The 19,941-nt window shown below is 41.9% G+C and overlaps 2 protein-coding genes and 1 non-coding gene across 8 annotated transcripts; 2 read left to right on the top strand and 1 right to left on the bottom strand.

The window, feature by feature from the left end:
- Positions 1 to 1,287: 1,287 nt before the first annotated feature.
- Positions 1,288 to 1,359, bottom strand: trnae-cuc (transfer RNA glutamic acid (anticodon CUC)). Its single transcript has one exon. It is a non-coding gene; the product is annotated as a tRNA-Glu (tRNA).
- Positions 1,360 to 1,603: 244 nt separating this feature from the next.
- LOC125902004 (caspase-8-like) lies at positions 1,604 to 8,736 on the top strand. Of its 5 annotated transcripts, XM_049598084.1 has the most exons (7): positions 1,604 to 1,839; positions 2,363 to 2,442; positions 4,431 to 4,780; positions 4,897 to 4,931; positions 6,539 to 6,644; positions 7,733 to 8,279; positions 8,449 to 8,736. In XM_049598084.1, the coding sequence occupies exons 3-7, from the start codon at positions 4,438 to 4,440 to the stop codon at positions 8,594 to 8,596; spliced, it is 1,179 nt and encodes a 392-aa protein (XP_049454041.1). In that variant the 5' UTR covers positions 1,604 to 1,839; positions 2,363 to 2,442; positions 4,431 to 4,437; the 3' UTR covers positions 8,597 to 8,736. The 5 variants fall into 5 exon arrangements, with proteins under 5 accessions (XP_049454041.1, XP_049454039.1, XP_049454043.1 ...); XM_049598082.1 differs by lacking the exon at positions 2,363 to 2,442; XM_049598086.1 differs by lacking the exons at positions 1,604 to 1,839; positions 2,363 to 2,442 and adding an exon at positions 1,901 to 1,921.
- Positions 8,737 to 11,104: 2,368 nt separating this feature from the next.
- LOC125902005 (ciliogenesis associated TTC17 interacting protein) lies at positions 11,105 to 18,079 on the top strand. Of its 2 annotated transcripts, none has more exons than XM_049598087.1 (9): positions 11,105 to 11,388; positions 14,434 to 14,619; positions 14,707 to 14,762; positions 14,883 to 14,969; positions 16,581 to 16,748; positions 16,835 to 16,959; positions 17,340 to 17,416; positions 17,524 to 17,591; positions 17,825 to 18,079. In XM_049598087.1, the coding sequence occupies exons 1-9, from the start codon at positions 11,286 to 11,288 to the stop codon at positions 18,008 to 18,010; spliced, it is 1,056 nt and encodes a 351-aa protein (XP_049454044.1). In that variant the 5' UTR covers positions 11,105 to 11,285; the 3' UTR covers positions 18,011 to 18,079. The 2 variants fall into 2 exon arrangements, with proteins under 2 accessions (XP_049454044.1, XP_049454045.1); XM_049598088.1 differs by having other exon boundaries at positions 17,782 to 17,884.
- The last annotated feature ends 1,862 nt before the right edge of the window (positions 18,080 to 19,941 follow it).

Below are 19,941 nucleotides of genomic sequence, written 5' to 3'. Positions count from 1 at the left end.
TTTTCCTTCTTGGTAGATTTTTTTAAAAACAACGGTTTTCTCTTCTGTTTTCTTCCAGCTCTTAGAAGAATAGTAGTTTATCTCACTTTAAAACATCCAAAAAAGCAAAAATATTCAGGAGCTCATGTTCATGCTCATCTTCATGCTCATGGAATTCTCTCTCTCTCGTATTCTATTACTGCATCTTGCTAACTCGGCCATTCTGGATGTCACTAACTCGGCTTCTTCTCCGGAGCCTTTGTGCTCCACTGTCTCTCAGATTAACTCACATATCACAACGGTGCCTGGACAGCGTGACGTGTGTGGTTGTGCTGCTGCCGTGGTCCTGCCAGATGCCTCCTGCTGCTGCTGCCATCATTAGTCATTAGTCATACTTCTTCTGTTATTATACACATATGACTATTGTCACACATGTATACTGCCAGATACTAATACATACTTTCAACATATTGTACCACAGTAGCCAGAACTATAACTATAATATTATTACTTTCAATAATGTTGTTGTAAGCTACTGTCATTACCTGCATCTCTCTTCTCTGTCTCTCTCTCTCTGTCTCTCTCTCTGTCTCTCTCTCTCTCTCTGTGTCTCATTGTGTCATGTGGATTACTGTTAATTTGTTATGCTGATCTGTTCTGTGCGACATCTGTTGCACGTCTGTCCGTCCTGGAAGAGGGATCCCTCCTCAGTTGCTCTTCCTGAGGTTTCTACTGTTTTTTTCCCCTGTTAAAGGGGTTTTTTTGGGGAGTTTTTCCTTATCCGCTGCGAGGGTCCTAAGGACAGAGGGATGTCGTATGCTGTAAAGCCCTGTGAGGCAAGTTGTGATTTGTGATATTGGGCTTTATAAATAAAATTGATTGATTGATTGATTGATTGATTGATGTGTGTTACGCTATGTTACAGTATATAAAATTAGTATGTAAAATTTAGAAGTATAAAAAATGTGTATTACGCTACAATGTGCAACACTATATACTAAAGCAGTAAAGGTATTCTAAATACAGCGTCCACTTAAACTGATAGTGATTTTTTTTTTTTTTTTTTGGTGGCTAAATAAACTGGGGGCGTGCCAACCGGCATCTATTGTAGAGAGTACCCTACTATTGATAAGTTCCTCATACAACACCACTGCCAAAAATCTAAAGTATCCCTTTGAAGGATCCATGTGATCATGTGGTTCTGCTTAGAATGTGGTCCTCAAAAACCACCACAGGCTCAGGAGCCGCCACGTGCGTCTCTGAGTGATGCTACTTTACTAGCTCAGCGGAAGCAAAAAAAAAAGGGAGTTCCCTGACCGGGAATCGAACCCGGGCCGCGGCGGTGAGAGCGCCGAATCCTAACCACTAGACCACCAGGGACAGATAAGAGCTTCAGTGTAAACAGCTCTATTTATAGGAGCATAGTAAACATGGTTGGAGGTTATTTTACACGTTATGTTTCTCACATGAAACATGGTTGCTGTTCACCATCAACAGCCTGTACAGGCGGCATTGAGCCCAGCTCGCTTTGACTCCTGTCTCCTGTAAATACTCCACAGCCAACAGTAAGATAGCGCCACTCCTCCACTAGGTGGTGGTCAAGCACCACACTCACGCACCTCCATTGCCCATTGTCAGTCCACTGTAACTGACTGACTCAAGGCATCGCTTGCACACGGCAGATAAAACCTGAGTGTATGAATGCAGAATTAAGTAGAAGTTACTTGTAATCCCGCAGAGACGCCAGGTTTCCTCGGGTATCAAACAAAACCTTCAGACGGATCTCTGACCTCCGAGATTTGAAAACGAAAGCTGCTGCTGCTGCTGCTGTGACGGGCACGAGGACACGGGATCTTCCAGGTACAGTCCGCCCAAAGTGGAGATAAGACTTCTGACCTTAAGTGGAGATAAGACTTCTGACCTTAAGTGACTAAAGCTTTATGTAATTATCACTTTATTATTGTTGGAGCTGTGCGAGAGTTTCCAAGTTAACTTGTGATAATTATCATGCCATAATCGTAGAAATGGTTTACTTCCGCTCAGACTGTAACGTTACTAACGTCAGTTTGAAGGAGCTGATCCCAAAATACAAAACCAAATTAGCAGGAATTTCAGCTAGCTAGTTAACTAAATGTTAAAGACGTGTTGACTTGTTTGGATACAGGCGTGCTTGATGAGTGATGACGGTTAAGTTGTGCATACAATTTGGATAAGTATTTATAAACTGTATGTGTTGCATATATGCATGTAGTAGGTTGTTCATGAGAATCTACTCATTGAGTTTTTGTAGGGCTGGACTATATGCAATATATGTATACACTGATCAGCCAAAGCATTAAAACCACTGGCAGGTTAGTGAATAACACTGACCATTTTGTTTCAGTGCAGTGTTCCGCTGGGAAACTTTTGGCTCCTGGCATTCATGTCAAGCAGAGCAGTGCGCCACGCCACACAGAAAAGCTGGTGAGGAGTGGCCTGAAGAACGTGACAGAGAGCACAACGCATCGACTGGCCTCCAAATGCCCCAGGTCCCAATCTGATTGAGTATTCGTGGGACGTGCCTGTACCCCAGAGGTACCCCCAATCCAAAGTGGGGCCTTTTTGGTTCAGACTTGGCTCTGATATGTCAAGGCATGGACATGGGACCTCTGGGGTGTGCTTTGGAGTCTGGCACTGGGGCGTTGGCAGTGGATCCTTTGAGACCTGTCGGTTGTGAGGTGGGGTACTGGCATGTCCCATGGATGCTTGATCATATTGGGATCTGGGGAATTTGGAGGCCAGGTTGATGCCTTGCACTCTTTGTCATGTTCCATGGGCAATTTCTTAGCATTGTTTGTGGTGAGGAATAGTGCATGTTCTGCTGAGGGAGGGGCCCTGCCATCGAGGAGTGTTATTGCCATGAAGTGGGGTCCGCAGTGGTGTTTGGATGAGTGAAGTGCTTCAAGTGGCACCCATGCCAGGACCAAAGGTTTCCCAGCAGAGCATGGCATTGTAACGAGATGGTCAGTATTGTTGACCAATACTGTTATTAAAACTCTGTTACTGTGTTACTCATGAGTAAAGTACAAATGATTAATTGTACTGTCACAATATGTTACAAAAATCTTTCACAGTTTGTATCAGCCAAAAAAACCCAGCACTGACTGGTGTGCTTTACTAAACTCGTCAGGGGCGGAAATCCTGGGGGGGACGGGGGGACATGACTCCCCCTTCAATAAAGCTGTCCCCCCCTAGAATAATTTGAGACACAATTAATAATTTTTGAACAATGGAGTAGTATTTATTAAAAGCACAATGTAAGCGGTGCTCATTATAATCGCGCAATAATGTGCTATTTAAATCTTAAAAGATTTAGTCCCCCCCTCCCATTCCTAGTAGTGGTATATCTCACACTCTTTCCAGCGGGCGGGGCTAGCAGCCATTAGTACTTGGCAGCAGTAGCAGCGTGTGGCTGGAACCGTTGCCCACATCGCACATCGCCGGGTAAGATGTACACTCACACAGATACAGTTTAAGTTACACAAGTTATAACACATCCCATTTACTGTTACAACAAGCCCCAAGCCCAGGCTGATAATATAAACTGTCTGCAACATTTCTCCTGCATTGTTCAAAAGCCAGAGTTTAGTAATAGTCAGAGAGGACAGGAGAGAAAGAAGAGGGAGAGGACAGGACAAGAGCAGTCAGTGGCGGAGCGGCTCGTAGTTCATATCTGTAGGCTCTCCACCTGTCAGTGAGACACACATGACAGACGTGCAGTTACACACGGTTTTGAGGTGCGCAGCGGCAGATCTCACAGCACACTGTTTATAAACCAGTTCACCAGTTTAATTCCAGGAAATGTTTATCTCACTGCCGGTAAAAAAACGAAAAAAACAAACAAGACTGTTTGCTCCTGCAGCCAGCCAGAGAGAAGGATCCATTCTACACACCTGAGCCAGATGAAAAAGAGGGAGAGAAGGAGAGAAGAAGAGAGATCGAGTTTCTGTCTTTGATGAATGAAGCCTTATTGTTTTGCTGCTATTAAACAATGAGAGACATGTTTTCTCCGTTTACTTAATAGCATAAATATTCACACTACTGTGCACAGGGAGACAGAGACCTGCTCCGCTCCAGGCACACTCAGCACCTTGGACAGCACGGTGCACCTGACTGTTGTCGTTGTGTACATGTTAATTTGATTTCAATCATTTTGTTTTAAATCTGGACATGTGCAGGTGGACTCAGCCAGTGCTAAGAAAGGTCCTATGCCTGCCTTTTGGAGAGAAAGAGAAAAGATTAAAGCGTCAAATTGCGGTTCAAGATGCTGTATAAAAGACAGGCTACAACTTTTTTTCCTTGTCCCCCCCTGGAATTATTCTCTAAAATTTTACTGTTTATTGTCCCCCCCAACTATGAAATGGGATTTTCGTCCCTGAAACTTGTTCTTTTTGTCTCTATTCCTCTGTCAGATTCAGCATGTCGGCCAAAGACACAATGAGACGTAATAAGACAACCATCCAGACGACTCTGTGTGGAGACCACAGGCTTGTCCTCAACAAAGTTCATGAGAACAACCTGATAACTAGTCGTGAGTACAACAACCTTAAAAGCATCAACAAAGAAGATGTAGAGGGTCACGTCGTTGAGCTAGTGGATAAGATTATGAACAAAGGAGAAGACAGCTGCCAAGCCTTTCTGAACCTTCTGCAAACTGATGACGACATTAAAACAACTTTCCCGGAGCTGAAGAACATACAGCTGAACGACCCCTGCCTTTTACCTACGCCAGTCCAGGCTGCTTCAGTTGACGACAACAGTGGTAAGTTAAGTTATGGCATAGACATGACTCGTGTGCCAGCCATTTGTGTGTTTCACATAAAGTCTTAGAGGTTTTATGTTTGGAGGTGTAACTCTGTTTCCCTCTGATTTCCTCAGATGTTCTGCCACGAGACAACAAGAGGCGAAAGAAGGTGAGGGTTTTAACTGATGCTGAAATAACAAATGCTTGAGCCTGTGTTTTTAATTAGGCTTTGTTAAAACTGAGGCAGGCATTTAATTTGGGGGTTAGTGGGCAAAAAACCCCATAATAAACTCTATAATAAGGATAAATAAATAACAACATAATAATCCCATCATAAACTTTGAACATAACTTTGAAAACTTTGAACCTGATGGGAGGTCATTGCAGAGAGAGGGCGTTCCTTTTGTCTGTTCTCAAAATGCAGATGTGCGTCCCTTTAGTGAAAGCCTGATTCAATGGTGGAGAATCCTGAGGAGAGAGTTATTATTCCAGCATTGGCATCAACTGCCTACACTGCAAAGGAACCCAAAACAGGAAGACAGACTCTTAAAAAAGAGACTCTAAACGAAAAAAATATCAGCAAAGTGTTTCAGAAATGGAGAGAAAATCTTGCTAACACATTAGCCTTACGCTAACCAGAGCCAGAGGGTAAGGAGCTCCTGGACCTCATTGTTTTTCCCAATTTGCGGACATTTTCGACTGCTGTTTTTCTTCTTTGAGTTAGCTGCTGACTACAAATAGCTACTTTTTAAATCTTCCAGCAGTGGGTCGCACTCTTATTACATCATCAAAAGGTTTATACAGATGTTGTTTCGTCATCGTTTTTCCCATTGTCTAATCGGGTGATTTGGGCCTTCTGTGGTGGTCACGATAACAAGTTTACAGTTGGCAAACAATGGAGGAGAAACTGGTGGTAGCTGTTGCTGGATACCCAGAGCTATATGGCCTGACGATCCTTAAATATGCCTGGACACAGCCATCATGGAGGAGAAGCTCCTGGACCAAATGGTGGTACTCCCCATGATCCACGTTCTTTTTAAGGTCTCATGTACCCACACAGATCTCTGTTTCCCAGTGCCCAGCTAACTGTTTACTGACAGCCTCTCACCCTCGACCAGAGCTACAGCAACTACCCTCTGCCTCAACATTTTAGAAACTAGATACAAATTACTATTAAAGAACTAAATTAAATAAATCAGAGTTAGAGGAAGGTTAGAATAAGGAGGTGAGTCCATGATTGCCTGGCAACAATAAAAAGGTGCAGCAAGTGTTGTTTTTTTGTTTTTTTTCCCGTAGTGGCATTCAATTTAAAAAAAAAAAAATTTAAAAAAAAGCAGGCAGTGCAGCACACCTCGCATTTCGCAACCAGCAAAACACTTTCTGTGTGATCGGGGCCTAAAACAGTTTCATCTCGTCGTGACTCTTTAATCTGAACTGGACTTTAAACAGAGAGAGAGCAGGCAAAGTGGGGCTGAGTGAATGAGCTGTTCACTACTAGCTGAATAAATCAGTGTATTGGCAACAGTGCTGGGGGGAGCTGCAGGAGGAGGATGCATTTTTAAATTCTGCTGGGATTTTTTGCCCTCTTCCAGATTTCTGCCTACCTCAGTTTTTAAGAGACACAAGACATGCTTATTATCCTGCTTATTAACAAATAAAATATCAGCTCTGTCATAAAGTCATACCTCATTAGATTTTTAAGTCTTTGAGCATTAATTATTGTAATGGTTAGTTTTTTTCATTATGTGTTTGTGCCAAACCGTTTCCTGTTTTCAGGATGAGCAGTATGAGTTGAACAGCCAGCCTACCGGCCTCTGTGTGATCATAAACAACGAGTTTTTCATGGATAACACATCAAGAAGCGGAACTGACAAAGATGCTCGTATGTTTCACAGTTAACAGATTCACAGTTTTACACTATTTTCCTGTTTGTTGGTTTTTAAAGCTTAAATGGACAGTTCAGATTTTTTGAAGTGGGGTTGTATGAAGTACTTATCTATAGTCAGTGTGTTAGCAATAGTAGATGTCTGTCAGTACGCCTCCAGTCTGGAGTCCGACACCAGCGCTAAAATCAACCTGCGTAGTTGTCCCTCCATTGTGACATTAGAAAGAGTCACATTTATCTTGCAAGTGTACTCTTCTTTAATGTTTTGTTTACTTCCTGGATTTTTCCCACATGGAAATTCTGACAAATCAAGAGCAGCTTTCTCGCTCAAGGCATTATATCTGGTCTTCTTGTAAATGCTGCTGTGAGAACACAAACCAACTCTTGGTAATTATACAATCACAAAATTAGACCCTGATTTGGAACAAAGCAAGACAGCTCTAGGTCTGAAAGCACCCTGAGTGTCACATGACACATTTCTAAATGTTTTTTTTTTTTAAGGGTTTAGGCCAGTATGTTATCATGTAGTCGCATCAAGGATCTTTAATGAATCATGTCTGATTTAAGGATCATTTTGATATTCTCATGTACGGCGGACCAGAATGTTTGTGCAACAGTGCAGAACCACAACATGTGGTGGAGTGTGCCAACGCTCACATCACACCTCCAGCAATTCGGGCTGTCTCTTAATTTCACCCTAAATAATCTTTAGGGGGACCAATATACCCTGTTCATTATTTTGAACTGGTTTTGCAGTGTTAAATCACTGACAACGAGATATAATGGCTTCAGTTCCTCGTCGAAAATCACTGTCTGACAGAAAATATTCTCAATATAGCGCACACTCAAACTGATATTGATGGTTTTAGGTAGGACTTTTTAGGTGGCTACAGTGGGTTTTGCTGCTGACCCCGTCCACATCAGTACATTGCTTAGCGTCCGTGTTGGACTCCTGCCTGCTTCTCCAAACTGCCATCTACTGTAGGTGATACACAGACTGTGGATAAGTCTCATACAACCCCACTTCAAAACATGCTCAGTATTCCTTTAACCAGGGTTTTTTTTTATTATTAAATTTCTCACAGAAAGTTTGGCGGAGGTCTTCAGCTGGCTTGGGTTCAGAGTGCTGATGTGTAAAGACCAAACCAAAGACCAGATGGATCGCGCACTGCATTGCTTTGCTGCCCAGAGCGACCTCTCTCAGCTGCAGGAGTTCAGTGTTCAGGAGTGGTCTGGCAGCGGATTCACTGATCTCCAGGAGGCTCCTAAGCATGGCGATGCCTTCATCTGCTGTATTCTCAGTCACGGACACAAGGGTGTTGTCTTTGGGATTGATTGGCAGCCCCTCCCCATTAAACAAATAACTAGAACTTTCAAGGCGACCGATCAGTCGCTCCTCACCGGGAAGCCCAAAGTGTTCCTGATCCAGGCCTGCCAGGGAGGACTAATGCAGCGAGGAGTGTTATTAAAAGATCTGCAGGCTGATGATGCTCCCTTACTGTCCATCCCTGAGGAAGCTGATGTTCTGGTCGCCATTGCCACTGTTGAAGACCATGCGTCAATTAGACACAAAACATATGGGAGCTGGTTTATCCAGAGCGTATGTCAGGAGCTGCGGGAAGGCTGTCCGAGGTAAATGTGAAACTCAGAATTGATTATGTAACTGTAGATTGAAATATCCACAGTATTTTGTAGATGTAATGATATGATCATCATCATGTAGTGTATACTGTACACTTGACTTAATCATAATGTGCCTGAAAAGGATTGTAATATGTTATTGTTCTGTATTTTGTTCAAGGAGTGAAGACATTACCACCATCCTCCACCGAGTGAATGATGAGGTAGCCCGTAAAGAGGGAAGCAGTCAACCTGGTAAAGTGAAGCAGATACCTGAAGTGAGGTTCACCCTGAGGAAGACACTTGTGTTGGCTCCACATCACAACTGAAGCGTCAATCACTAAAAATGATGCAAACACACACACTGTATTTTTTAGTTAAGGATGGATAATTAACTCAAGGGAAGGGTTTTCTTAAAATATGCTCTTTTGTCTTTTTTATCACTATAAAATTTTATATTTTTAAATCATCTCACTGAATTATTGTCTTTTGTATTGTCACTGATTTGTAACACAGAATAAATCTGTTTTTTGCTCCAAGTATGAGGATCACTGGAGGGTCTAGGTTTTTATGAGGCAGCATTAAGCAACATATTCTCACTCCGACCTCGTCACATATCGACGTTTGGTCATGGACTTTCCACATCTGCATACGACGTGCAAGGTACCCTGGGTGCGTTGGCTGTTGATGATCTGGGACACCATGTCAAGTTCTCTTCTTTCAAAATACACTTTCATTTTCACAGGAAATTTAATGTTTACATACAGTATCTTTCAAAATAAACGCACTATGTCAGTACAACACCATGAGTTGCCGTTTTTTTCCTTAAACAACAACCACACATGGTCAGGTTTAGGAAAAAAGGGGTTTGGCTTTATAATCTTATAATACACCAACACCGCTCTCTCGGGTGAAGGTCGGTGTTTGTTGGACCCACCCACCCCTCCCGTCTGCCCAGTCGGACCTTCGCCACCTTAACTTTCGTCCTTGTCCCGCCGCGTTTTCCCCTGACACCACCGTCCAACAATGCCTTTTTTCATTGGTTTCTGACGCTGCAGGTCACTGACCAAGCGTCGGATTGTGATAACTTTGGAGTGAGGCTCCATTAATAAAAGCTTTATGGATTTATACTGTTTCACCAGAAGTTTTTACAAACAGAAGCCCTAAATGCAGAATATTAGTGACATTTGCATAGGCAACAAATTTTTGTGTATTTATTTATTTCACCCATTTTCAACCAGGTAAATCCTGAAGGCCATTGGAAGACCAATAGTTTATTCTTTGACCACTTTAGTTCTTTATTCTTGATAATAAGTGTATTCTTCCATCCTTTTGTACCTTTTTATGATGATTGAATAAAGAAAGTTTAGAACGTTCTCTCAATTTATTTTCTGTACTTTTGATCATGTTGTAAATATAACTAAGAATGTCAATCTCAAAGTACAGTCCCATTTCCTAAACTATTTCTTTTTTCTTTTTTTTTCTTTTTTTCTTTTTTTTTTTTTTAGAGATTTACCGTTTCACATTTTGAGTATTTAAACAGGCCCAAGTGCTCACTATTAAGAAGGGCCTGTTGTGCATGTATTGTCTTGACAGACAATAGAGACTTGACATTGGACAGCATTAACGTAGATATTACCCAGCAATCATCACTGCATAGCATATCTGACAAAAATATCAAAGAAAGTAATAAATTAATCATTTGATTGAATTGTTTTTATAGTTTATTTATAGATTTTATAGCCTAGAAAGAAAAAGCATATCATTTTGTTTTTAGATAGCCACTGGCTATTTAAAAAAATAAAAAATACAAATAAAAAGAAAACTGACGCAGATGGATTTGCCTCTTTTTAAATTAATAATATTCTCTCTTTTTATCATTTATCTTTGAACACAGGTATATTTCCAAGGTGGCAATCTGAACAGAGGTGTATCTTATTCACGATAATACTGGTATTGTTTTTAACATCATATGTAAAATTTATATCATGATCCTCGCCATATTTCAAATTGCTAACATGTTGATATTGTACTGTGCTGAAAGTGAAATTATCAGCGACGCTGCATTGGTTCCAAAAGGAGGAGCAGCTTCAGTAGTGTGGAATAAACTGTGGCGTCCTGAATGTTTTATGAACAGACCCGGACTTCTCAGACTCTTTTAGTGACTTACCACTGTGTCGTCAAGTAATTTTGTCATAAACCTTTGGTAATGTAAAAGTACATGACAAAAACTATATGTGAATGTGTGATAGTTGTGGTATCATAACAGCCTGTCACAGGTTACAGCGTGATGATTAGAGGAGAAATGGCAGAACATAAAGGTCCAGACGGGAACAAAAAAAAACCCTCAATCATTTAGGATTTTGCTAAAAGAAGGAAATCGCCTGTTGATTTATATATATAGATCCCAAGGGACATTTTTTGTTTTTGGGAGCTGTTTAAATGTGTAATTTGAAGTAGATTTTATTTAGTTGAACTATTAATATTGTATACAGAATCTGAGTTAATGTTGTTGTGTACAAACTAAAGAAATTAGAAATATTTTTTGTTTACTTTTTACTGAACATTTGAAGGCAAACTGTAAAACTAGATCACTTATGGTTGCAATTTTAAGTTCTTAAATTATTAATATTTCGGGTTTTTTCTGACTATTTTATCATATTGTCAAGAATATTGTTATTGCAAAAATACCCTGAAATATGGTGATATTATTTTAGGGCCATATCACCCACTCCTATTAGTTACGGTACTGTAGTTTAATTTTAAAATTATAACATTCGGCTGCGCACATACAACCGTCTTTACGGTACTGCAGCGTCGTTGCTATGACAACTTGTCTTCTCTTCCGTATCGTAAAAGAGGTTGTGTAAACTCCGCAGCTTCTCATTAAAAGGGCTATTGCCGTTAAAATAACAAAAACAACCGAGCTGTCACCACAGAAGTCTCTCGTATGAAGCTGCCCCGACAACACTGGGACTGATTTAACCACTGGGAGTATCTGCCGTTAAACACCGGCTAATGATGGAAGCCCTGCTGGAAGACGAGACTGGAGCTTCAGCCGGGACTGAAGAAGAGGAGCCGAAAGCCTCTGACGAAGCTGTCAGGTTCATGTCCAGTGTTGGTGAGTCTAAACTCTGTAGGCTGGTTTGAAGCGTCAACAGGAGACAGAATCTGCGGAGTTAGTGCTCACCACCTGTTGGTGGCACATCTTGAGTTGGCCCAGACCAGGGCCGTAATCAGTTCAGCGTTAATCAATCAATCAATCAATTTTATTTATAAAGCCCAATATCACAAATCACAATTTGTCTCACAGGGCTTTACAGCATACGACATCCCTCTGTCCTTAGGACCCTCGCAGCGGATAAGGAAAAACTCCCCCAAAAAAACCCTTTAACGGGGAAAAAAACAGTAGAAACCTCAGGAAGAGCAACTGAGGAGGGATCCCTCTTCCAGGACGGACAGACGTGCAACAGATGTCGCACAGAACAGATCAGCATAATAAATTAACAGTAATCCGTATGACACAATGAGACACACACAGAGAGAGAGAGAGAGAGAGAGAGAGAGATGCAGGTAATGACAGTAGCTTACAACAACATTATTGAAAGTAATAATATTATAGTTATAGTTCTGGCTACTGTGGTACAATATGTTGAAAGTATGTATTAATATCTGGCAGTATATATGTGTGACAATAGTCATATGTGTATAATAACAGCAGAAGTATGACTAATGACATAACATAATAGTGACATCCAGAATGGCCGAGTTAGCAAGATGCAGTAATAGAATACGAGAGAGAGAGGAGAGAAGGTGCCCAGTATATTATAGGGGGGTCCTCCGGCAGACTAGGCCTAAGTCAGCCTAACTAGGTGCTGGTACAAGGCAAGCCTGAGCCAGCCCTAACTATAAGCTTTATCAAAGAGGAAAGTCTTAAGTCTAGTCTTAAATGTGGAGACGGTGTCTGCCTCCCGGACCGTAACAGGAAGATGATTCCACAGGAGAGGAGCCTGATAGCTGAAGGCTCTGGCTCCTGATCTACTTTTGGAGACTTTAGGGAGCACGAGTAACCCTGCGTTCTCAGAGCGCAGTGTTCTGGTGGGATAATATGGCACTATGAGCTCTCTAAGATATGACGGAGCTTTACCATTTAGAGCTTTATAAGTTAACAGTAGGATTTTAAATTCAATTCTGGATTTTACAGGGAGCCAGTGCAGAGAAGCTAAAACAGGAGAAATATGATCTCGTTTCATTAGGGGGGTCATTTCCAATCACAGCCCTGATTCTCTGCACAATTAGGCCAAACCTGACCCACCAAGTCTGGTTCAGGCCAGGCTGTAATTTAACAATATTGACCTCGGGTTGGGTTCTCAACAATTCAGCAATGTTTTTTGTTTGTTTGTTTCTTCTTTGTCCCCAGCTGGTTGTTCATGCATGAATGGCAGGAGTTTTGATGACTGAACCAAGAGTGGAAGATGGAGAAAGAGGAGGGGACTGTGACTGTTTAATTGTTGTTGTTGTTGTTGTTATTGTTTTCTTCTAGACCTGCCCCCTGCTAAGAATATTCCTAGTCGACGAATAGTCATCAATTAGGACCATTACTCGACCAGTCGCCCGCATGTTGGTGAAGATTCTCAGTCATCCAGGTCATGGTGACCATAGGTGCTATATTGTAGGCCACTGGACTTGCTTGAGTTTCTCTTTTAGTAAAATCCTAAATGATTGAGTTGGGTTTTTTCCCACCTGGACCTTTATGCTCTGCCATTTCTCCTCTAATCATCACGCTGTAACCTGTGACACATTCACATACAGTATATGGAGTTTTTTTGTTGAGCCGTGAGCGTCACATAGGTTTACATTACCAAAGCTTTATGACAAAATCACTTGACGACACCAATTCCCGTGTGCGCACGGCGAGAGAGGAGAGGGAGAGACGCTGTGCTGCTGCCAGAGGAGCTGCTGAATGAGTTCCCTCTGAGCAGTAAGACACTAAAAGAGTCTGCGAAGTCCGGGGCTGTTCATTAAACATTCAGGACGCCACAGTTTATTCCACACTACTGAAGCTGCTCCTCTTTTTGGAGCCACCGCAGAGTCAGTAATAATTTCGCTTTCAGCCATGCTTGTTGTTGCCGTGGGTAACAGTATGACTTCATATGCCAACAAGTCAAAATATCACAATTATCACAATATGATTTTTTTTCAATATGATATTAAAAACTACTACCGGTATTATCGTGAAAGGAGACGATATGACACACCCTTACCGAGGGGTGTAGCCCACTCTACTGAACCTGTCATGTAAGAGATGACAGACTTTATATAAAAAAGCAGATGAAAGAGAATAAGGAGAAGTGTCATGAGGACATGCATCAGCCTTTAGCTTGTAATAAATGTTTTAAATCGTCCTTTTATAAGTTACTGCCTCGCTACAGGATGACAAATTTTATGATGTCAACTTAAAGTGAGCTTCTCCTGTTTGAAAGAGCAGCAGCCGCCACTGATATATATATATATGTGTGTGTGTGTGTGTGTGTCTGTGTGTGTGTGTGTGTGTGTGTGTGTGTGTTTTTGTGTGTCAAAGAATCAATCAAACAATATGACCTAACCGAGATAAACAAAAATCACAACAGACAAAACAAAGCAAAAAGAAAGAAAAATAAATAAAAGTGTAAAGGTTCACAGCAGCACAGTTCTCAGGGGGAATCAGGTATGTTGAAGAGATTGTGACATATTGAGCACACAAACCTACATGGAGATGTGTTACGAGACCTCAGTCCATGCTAGTCCATACAGTCCACTCCTAAGGGCCTGGGCCCCATCATTTTCAATGTAGTCCACAAAAGGGTCCCAAATGTGAAAAACCTTGAACAGCTGGCCCTTGAGCCAGAAGCTTACAGCCTCTAAAGGTATAACTTCCATAGTGCTACGGATCCAAAATGAATCCGTAGGAACAGTATCTGAAATCCACTGAAGAAGAACTCAGCTCCTTGGACTAAAAAGAAGCACCGACTGCAATGCTTGAACAAGAAAAAGATGATTAGTCCAAAAATCAGTCTTAAACTTGGTTAAAAATGATCTTGAAAGGGTTTTAAAAAGCATTAAAGTTAAGTGTCTGTTACCTCCCAACACCCTAATTGTGGTTCATGTTCTCCACTACTGCTCTCAGAGCCTGCAGAGCTGCTGCAGTGTGTGTTTCCAGACTCTCTGGTGACTGTGTCAGAGGGCGGCCGACACCTGGGGAAGTTCACTGTGACGGTGGAGTTTGCCCGTAGAGTCCAGCAGCCTTGTGTGCTGCTGCATGCTCAGAGCCAGGGAGCCATTGATGACTCCCCCTGTGGGACGACGGTGACAGGTGAGGAGAGACAGGAGCTGTAAATACCTCCATTGTTTTGTGACAGTGTAGTTTATCTTAATGTCCTGCCTTCTTTGTCCATTTAAGCCTACCTAACAACGGACCTGGAGGTGCTGGAGGAAGATTACCATGAGTACGTCAAGGTGGGTCGTCCTGTTTCACTTTAACACACATGAAAGTGAAAACTTTGTATCATGCCACTCTCTTAATTTTCATTCTTAAACCACGTGTCTGTTTTTACTCTCACTGAATCCCCTTCTCAGCTCGAGGGCCACAGTTTGGACAAGAGGTGTCACATGGTGCAGCGTGACGGGCAGATGGTGATCGATAAAGTGACCATTGTCGGCGAGGTGAGAGCAGAAACTATGGAGTGGGCATCAACTGATTAAACAACATTAGCAGAGGTGTAGATTTGGGGGGGACACAGGGGAAGTGCACATGCCCCCCAGATAAATAAGGTAGCAGAGGACTTTTATTCTGACAGAATTAAAGAAATTTATAACATAAATTGATGCAGAAAAGGCACAAATTGGTGCACAATCTCCAGAATGAAGGAAATTAAAGGTTTACGCTCAAAAATGTCTGTAGGTGGTGTCGGTAGTGTAGTGGATAGTGCCGGTGCCCCACACACTGAGGCGATTCCTCTCTGCAGCGGTTGCAGGTTCAACTCTGGCTTGTGACCATCTCTGCATGTCTGTCCCATTCTCATGAACATGATATCTCAAGAACACCTTGAGGGAATTTCCTTAAATTTGGCACAGACATCCCCCTGGACTCAAGAATGAACTGATTTGATTTTGGTGGTCAGAGGTCAAGGTCACTATGACCTTACAAAACATGTTTTTGGCAGGAACTCAAGAATTCCTACGCTAATTATGACAAAATTTTCATCATAGTATTTTATTAAAACTAGGGCTGACAAGAAATTTTGAAAAATTGAATCTAATTATTGACATGCTCTGTGATTAATTAATCTAAAATAATCACATGCATCAATTTTTGCTGTGAAAGTATTTAAAAAACTTTAGTTCAAATGAATTTTGGCAGATTTTGGACACAATTGTCCCCCTGTCCTCTACTCAGTTTGCGTCTGAACACCTGGTCGAGTGTGACTTGACAATGCTGACTGCTAAGCGCTAGCATCAGAGGCTGTGCTAGCTCTGGGGAGTCGCTGCTAGATGTTTTGTGTTGAGGTGATATTTCAAGCTTCTTCAGCACGGTGATGCAGTGGTTACTATTGTCGCCTCACAGCAAGACAGTTCTTGGTTTGAACCCAGAGTGGGGGAGCTCGTCTGTGCAGAGTTTGCATGTTCTCCCTGTGTCAGCGTAGGTTTTATCCGGGTACTCTGGCTTCCTCCCACAGTCCAAAGACATGCAGGTTAATTGGTGACTCTAAATTGTCTGTAGGTGTGAATGTGAGTGTGAATGGTTGTCTGTCTCTATGTGTCAGCCCTGTGATAGTCTGGCGACCTGTCCAGGGTGTACCCTGCCTCTCGCCCAGTGTCATTTGGGATAGGCTCCAGCTCCCCCGCAACCCCTAACAGGATAAGAGAATGCATTATTTTTTCTGTGATTAATTAATCGGAATTAACGTGTTATTTTGACAGCCCTAGTTAAAACACTTCTCTGGCCATCACTCAACGTCATATCTCAGGAACAGCAGTGGAGACATTTGGTCAGATACTGAATTCGTGACTCTAATCTTGGGCATCCACCTTGAAACTGTGCTGACTGTCGATCTTCTGTGATGAAGTGGGGAAAGATGCATGTGAAGCATCTATGTTTTTACAGACATGGATGTAAACTGTAAGAGAAACATGTCTGGTCTGCTGAGGCATGGGGCGGTAATCTGAACATCCTTCTGATAACTGTTAAAAATGGTTTCATACCAACATTAACCCTGCAAGATGTCAATAAACCTGCTGTTGTGAAGTCACTGTAAGGTGTAATTGTGGGTACAGGAGACAAAGAAGGAGAGCGTTTCTTATCCCATGTCTGTCCTGAGAGGGCTGGTTACCGAGGGGTCCAACTTGCTTCTGATGCGCCTGATCGCTCTGAGGAAGAAGATGCCAGAGCACATGACCTTCATCTCCTTCGACCAGGGATTACACGTCATCCACACCACATTTGTAAGTGATTCTGCCAGTGAGACCTCTGGGTCATTCTGTGTGTTGTTTGAATAGTGAACTCTTATGATCTGTTTCTCTGTGGTCAGAGTGAGCTGGGCCTGAAGCAGCTGGAGGTCGGGGGTGAGTCTGTGGAGGTGTTTGGGGTGGAGAGGATTGTTCACTCGGTGGAGGACAGCCCCACCACCTGGCAGTGCTACTTCCTGGCTGATGGGTAAGCTCAATGATGACATCACATATTCAGGTTCCTAAACTTGTTGGACAGTTCTGCCCAACTCAGGGATCAAACAGCACGACTGTTGATTGATTTAAGATACACCCTCCTCGTGCAGCTTCATACAGTAACCCGGTGTTTCCAATACACAGATTTATTTAAACTTATTTCATTAGTAGACCTTCTGTAGGTGTGCCTTGAGATTGTGGCTTGCCCTTTGGTGTGCTTTTGGGTACAGAAAATTTAAAAAACAGTGCCCTTCACAACACACCTGCATCCTCAGCAAGAAGTACATGCATTTGTGTCTTCCATGCTAAATCACTTTGTAAAAAAAATGTTAATATGACTTAATATTTGAGCAGTGTATGTTCTGTGATCAGGCACCTGGCCAGCAGAGTGCAGGTGGGATCCCCAGTCACCATGAGGCTTCTGCAGCTGCCGTCACAGCTGGAGAAAGGTAACGATTCCCACACTCATAAAAACTGTTAATCTAATCAAACAGTCAGCTACATATATTGTAGTATATTGTGTGTGTGTGCGTGTGTGTGTGTGTGTGTGTGTTAGGTTTTGAGAAGATTCCTCTAGTTTGGGAAGAAGACATGCAGATGCACTCCCAGTTCGTGGACAGAAAGGTAACCAATGATTTAAACCGACTGTACCTGAACTCCTCCTGTACATTTTATCCTACATATATCCAGGCACAGATGCTCAAGCACCTGCCCTTTTGCTCTCTGTCTAGATAAGTGTCCTTTTTGCAAGATCTTTTTTCTATTTCTTTCAATCATTTTATATTTAGTTTTTTAATTTTACTTGTCGTCACAGCCACCACAGAATAGGAATGTGTGTTGATGTCTCGTTGCGGCAGGAGGAGCTGAAGGCGGACCATGCCTCGTACCTGAGACAGCATCCAGAGATCCGTGCCCTCATATCTGACTTCCTGCAGTTCTTGCTGTTGAAGAAACCAGAGGACACTTTCCAGTTTGCCAGAGAGTACTTCTTCCCTTTCGCCTCCCGCTGTCCTCCAGAACAAAGCCCTGAAAACACACTTTAACAGCTTCCTGTTCCCTAATCCTTTTAACTTTATATTGGATTTTGAAACTGCATTTGGCTACATATTTTTTCCTGAGTGACAGGTGACTAATAATATGTAATGAAACATGGTGGAGATGAACAATAACTTTCAAACCTGAGACTTCACCTGAGCTGTGTGACCAAAAAAACAAAAGTGATCTGAATAAAATGGCGTCTTTCACACAGTGTTTGTAATTTTGTGTTGGCACCCTGTCCTTTGTATTTGGTCAGAGCAGTTAAAGCAATTGTAAAATTGCGTCACACGTCTTCAACCTGGCGCCTTTTTCTCTAAATTTTGCCAAACCTCAACAGTGGTGTTTAGTCTTGAGCCTCCATACCTAGGCTGGCTATGGATGCCAAAACCATAAGAGTCAAAGTCTCACCGAATTAAATAGTGTGTGGACAAATTTGTTTGCTTTCACCGCCAATGCTGCAAAGTTAGAAGTACCAAATAATCATAAATAGCCCACTGCAAAGAAGCCATCTTGTGGTAAAACATATTTTTGAATGCTCATTTAGACCTATTAATACAACCCATCCTCACTCCGAAGTCATCGAAATCCGGCGCTTTGGCAGTGGCTTGCGGTGTCAGACACAGAAGATAAAAGTCGTCTACATGATACGTGGCCAGTTGCCATTATAGTTTGACAGTGCACGGCGTCAGGGGAAATGCAGTAGGACAAGAACGATAGTTAAGGTGACGAAAGTCCTAGTGGGGTGGGAGGGGTGGCGGTTGGGTCCAACAAACATCGACTTTCACCCGGGAGAGCGGTGTTTGCGTTGCCTAAACCTAAGTGCTTTTGTTGCCTTCACCCAACCACATGCATTTGTTGTTGGAGGAAAAATAAAACAACAATTTGCAATGTTTGAAGTGTATTTTGAAAGAAGACAATGCATGTAACAGGCAGAACTTGACACTCCGTCCCAGAACGTCAACAACCAACACACCCAGAGTACCTACATAGTATCTGGACGTGGAAGGCCCATGACCAAACTAAATTGTGGAACGAGCTACCCCTCCACATTAGACAAGCCTCCTCACTGTCCATTTTTAAAACTCGTCTAAAAACCCATTTTTATTCCTTGGCTTTCAACTCCGCATGAGACTCTGCTTCTGTTTTAGTGTTTTATGGTTTGTTTTATTTATTGTTTTATTGTTTTTAAATTGTTTTAAAAACAATAAACGATTATTTTAGTATTTATTTCCTGTTAATTATTTTATGTCCCTGTGTTGCTTTGTCTATTTATGTACAGCACTTTGTTTCAGCCATGGCTGTTTTAAAGGGCTATATAAATAAAGTTGAGTTGAGTTGAGTTGATATGTGACAAGGTCGGAGTGAGGATGTGTTGATTAATGATGTCCATAGGCTAATTTAGACTTAATGCGCAGAGTTACCATAAGGCTCAAATATGTTTTGCAGCTCGAGGCAGATTTTTTAAAATTATTTTTGATCAAAAATGTCTCTCTGATAGTTAAGGTTGCTGACCCCTGCAGACAGTGAAATAGAATACCGTAAAACTTAATTTAATAGCCCGGGCTATAATATCTTAAATCAGTGAAATCAACAGACCTATATTTGGGACAGTTTTTTAATTCATGTCACGCAAAACTATTGCTTATCAAAGATTGAGAAATACAGTCAAACTATTCATTTAAACCAGTAGTGTTATCTGAAGCCTACATTTTATACAAATAGTATTACATTGATTATGAATCATTCATTTGATCTAGATTAATTGAAGTTTTATGGTACCTTTCTCATTCAAGCACTTGGTTTAATCATCAGAAATATTGGCAGACATATGATGAAGTTTGACAGAAGTTATGCACATTTACCATTTATACTGAAGTAATTTAAACCTTGTCTGTTTTTGTGCTTTTAAGCAAGCCACGTTCAAATCTGTCACATC

The sequence above is a fragment of the Epinephelus fuscoguttatus genome, linkage group LG15, assembly GCF_011397635.1.
Source record: "Epinephelus fuscoguttatus linkage group LG15, E.fuscoguttatus.final_Chr_v1".
NCBI lineage: Eukaryota > Metazoa > Chordata > Actinopteri > Perciformes > Serranidae > Epinephelus > Epinephelus fuscoguttatus.
Note: the sequence above shows the minus strand (reverse complement) of the source record. Positions and strands in the feature narration are given on the sequence as shown.

What these genes read in the sequence shown, in the direction of transcription:
- LOC125902004 (XM_049598082.1), top strand. Translation starts at nt 4,438, where the DNA reads ATGTCGGCCAAAGACACAATGAGACGTAATAAGACAACCATCCAGACG. An exon ending in ACAACAAGAGGCGAAAGAAG is followed by an intron (nt 4,932 to 6,538) that starts GTGAGGGTTTTA and finishes TCCTGTTTTCAG; the next exon opens with GATGAGCAGTATGAGTTGAA. An exon ending in CTGCGGGAAGGCTGTCCGAG is followed by an intron (nt 8,280 to 8,448) that starts GTAAATGTGAAA and finishes ATTTTGTTCAAG; the next exon opens with GAGTGAAGACATTACCACCA.
- LOC125902005 (XM_049598087.1), top strand. Translation starts at nt 11,286, where the DNA reads ATGATGGAAGCCCTGCTGGAAGACGAGACTGGAGCTTCAGCCGGGACT. An exon ending in AAGTGACCATTGTCGGCGAG is followed by an intron (nt 14,970 to 16,580) that starts GTGAGAGCAGAA and finishes TTGTGGGTACAG; the next exon opens with GAGACAAAGAAGGAGAGCGT. An exon ending in CCCAGTTCGTGGACAGAAAG is followed by an intron (nt 17,592 to 17,824) that starts GTAACCAATGAT and finishes TCGTTGCGGCAG; the next exon opens with GAGGAGCTGAAGGCGGACCA.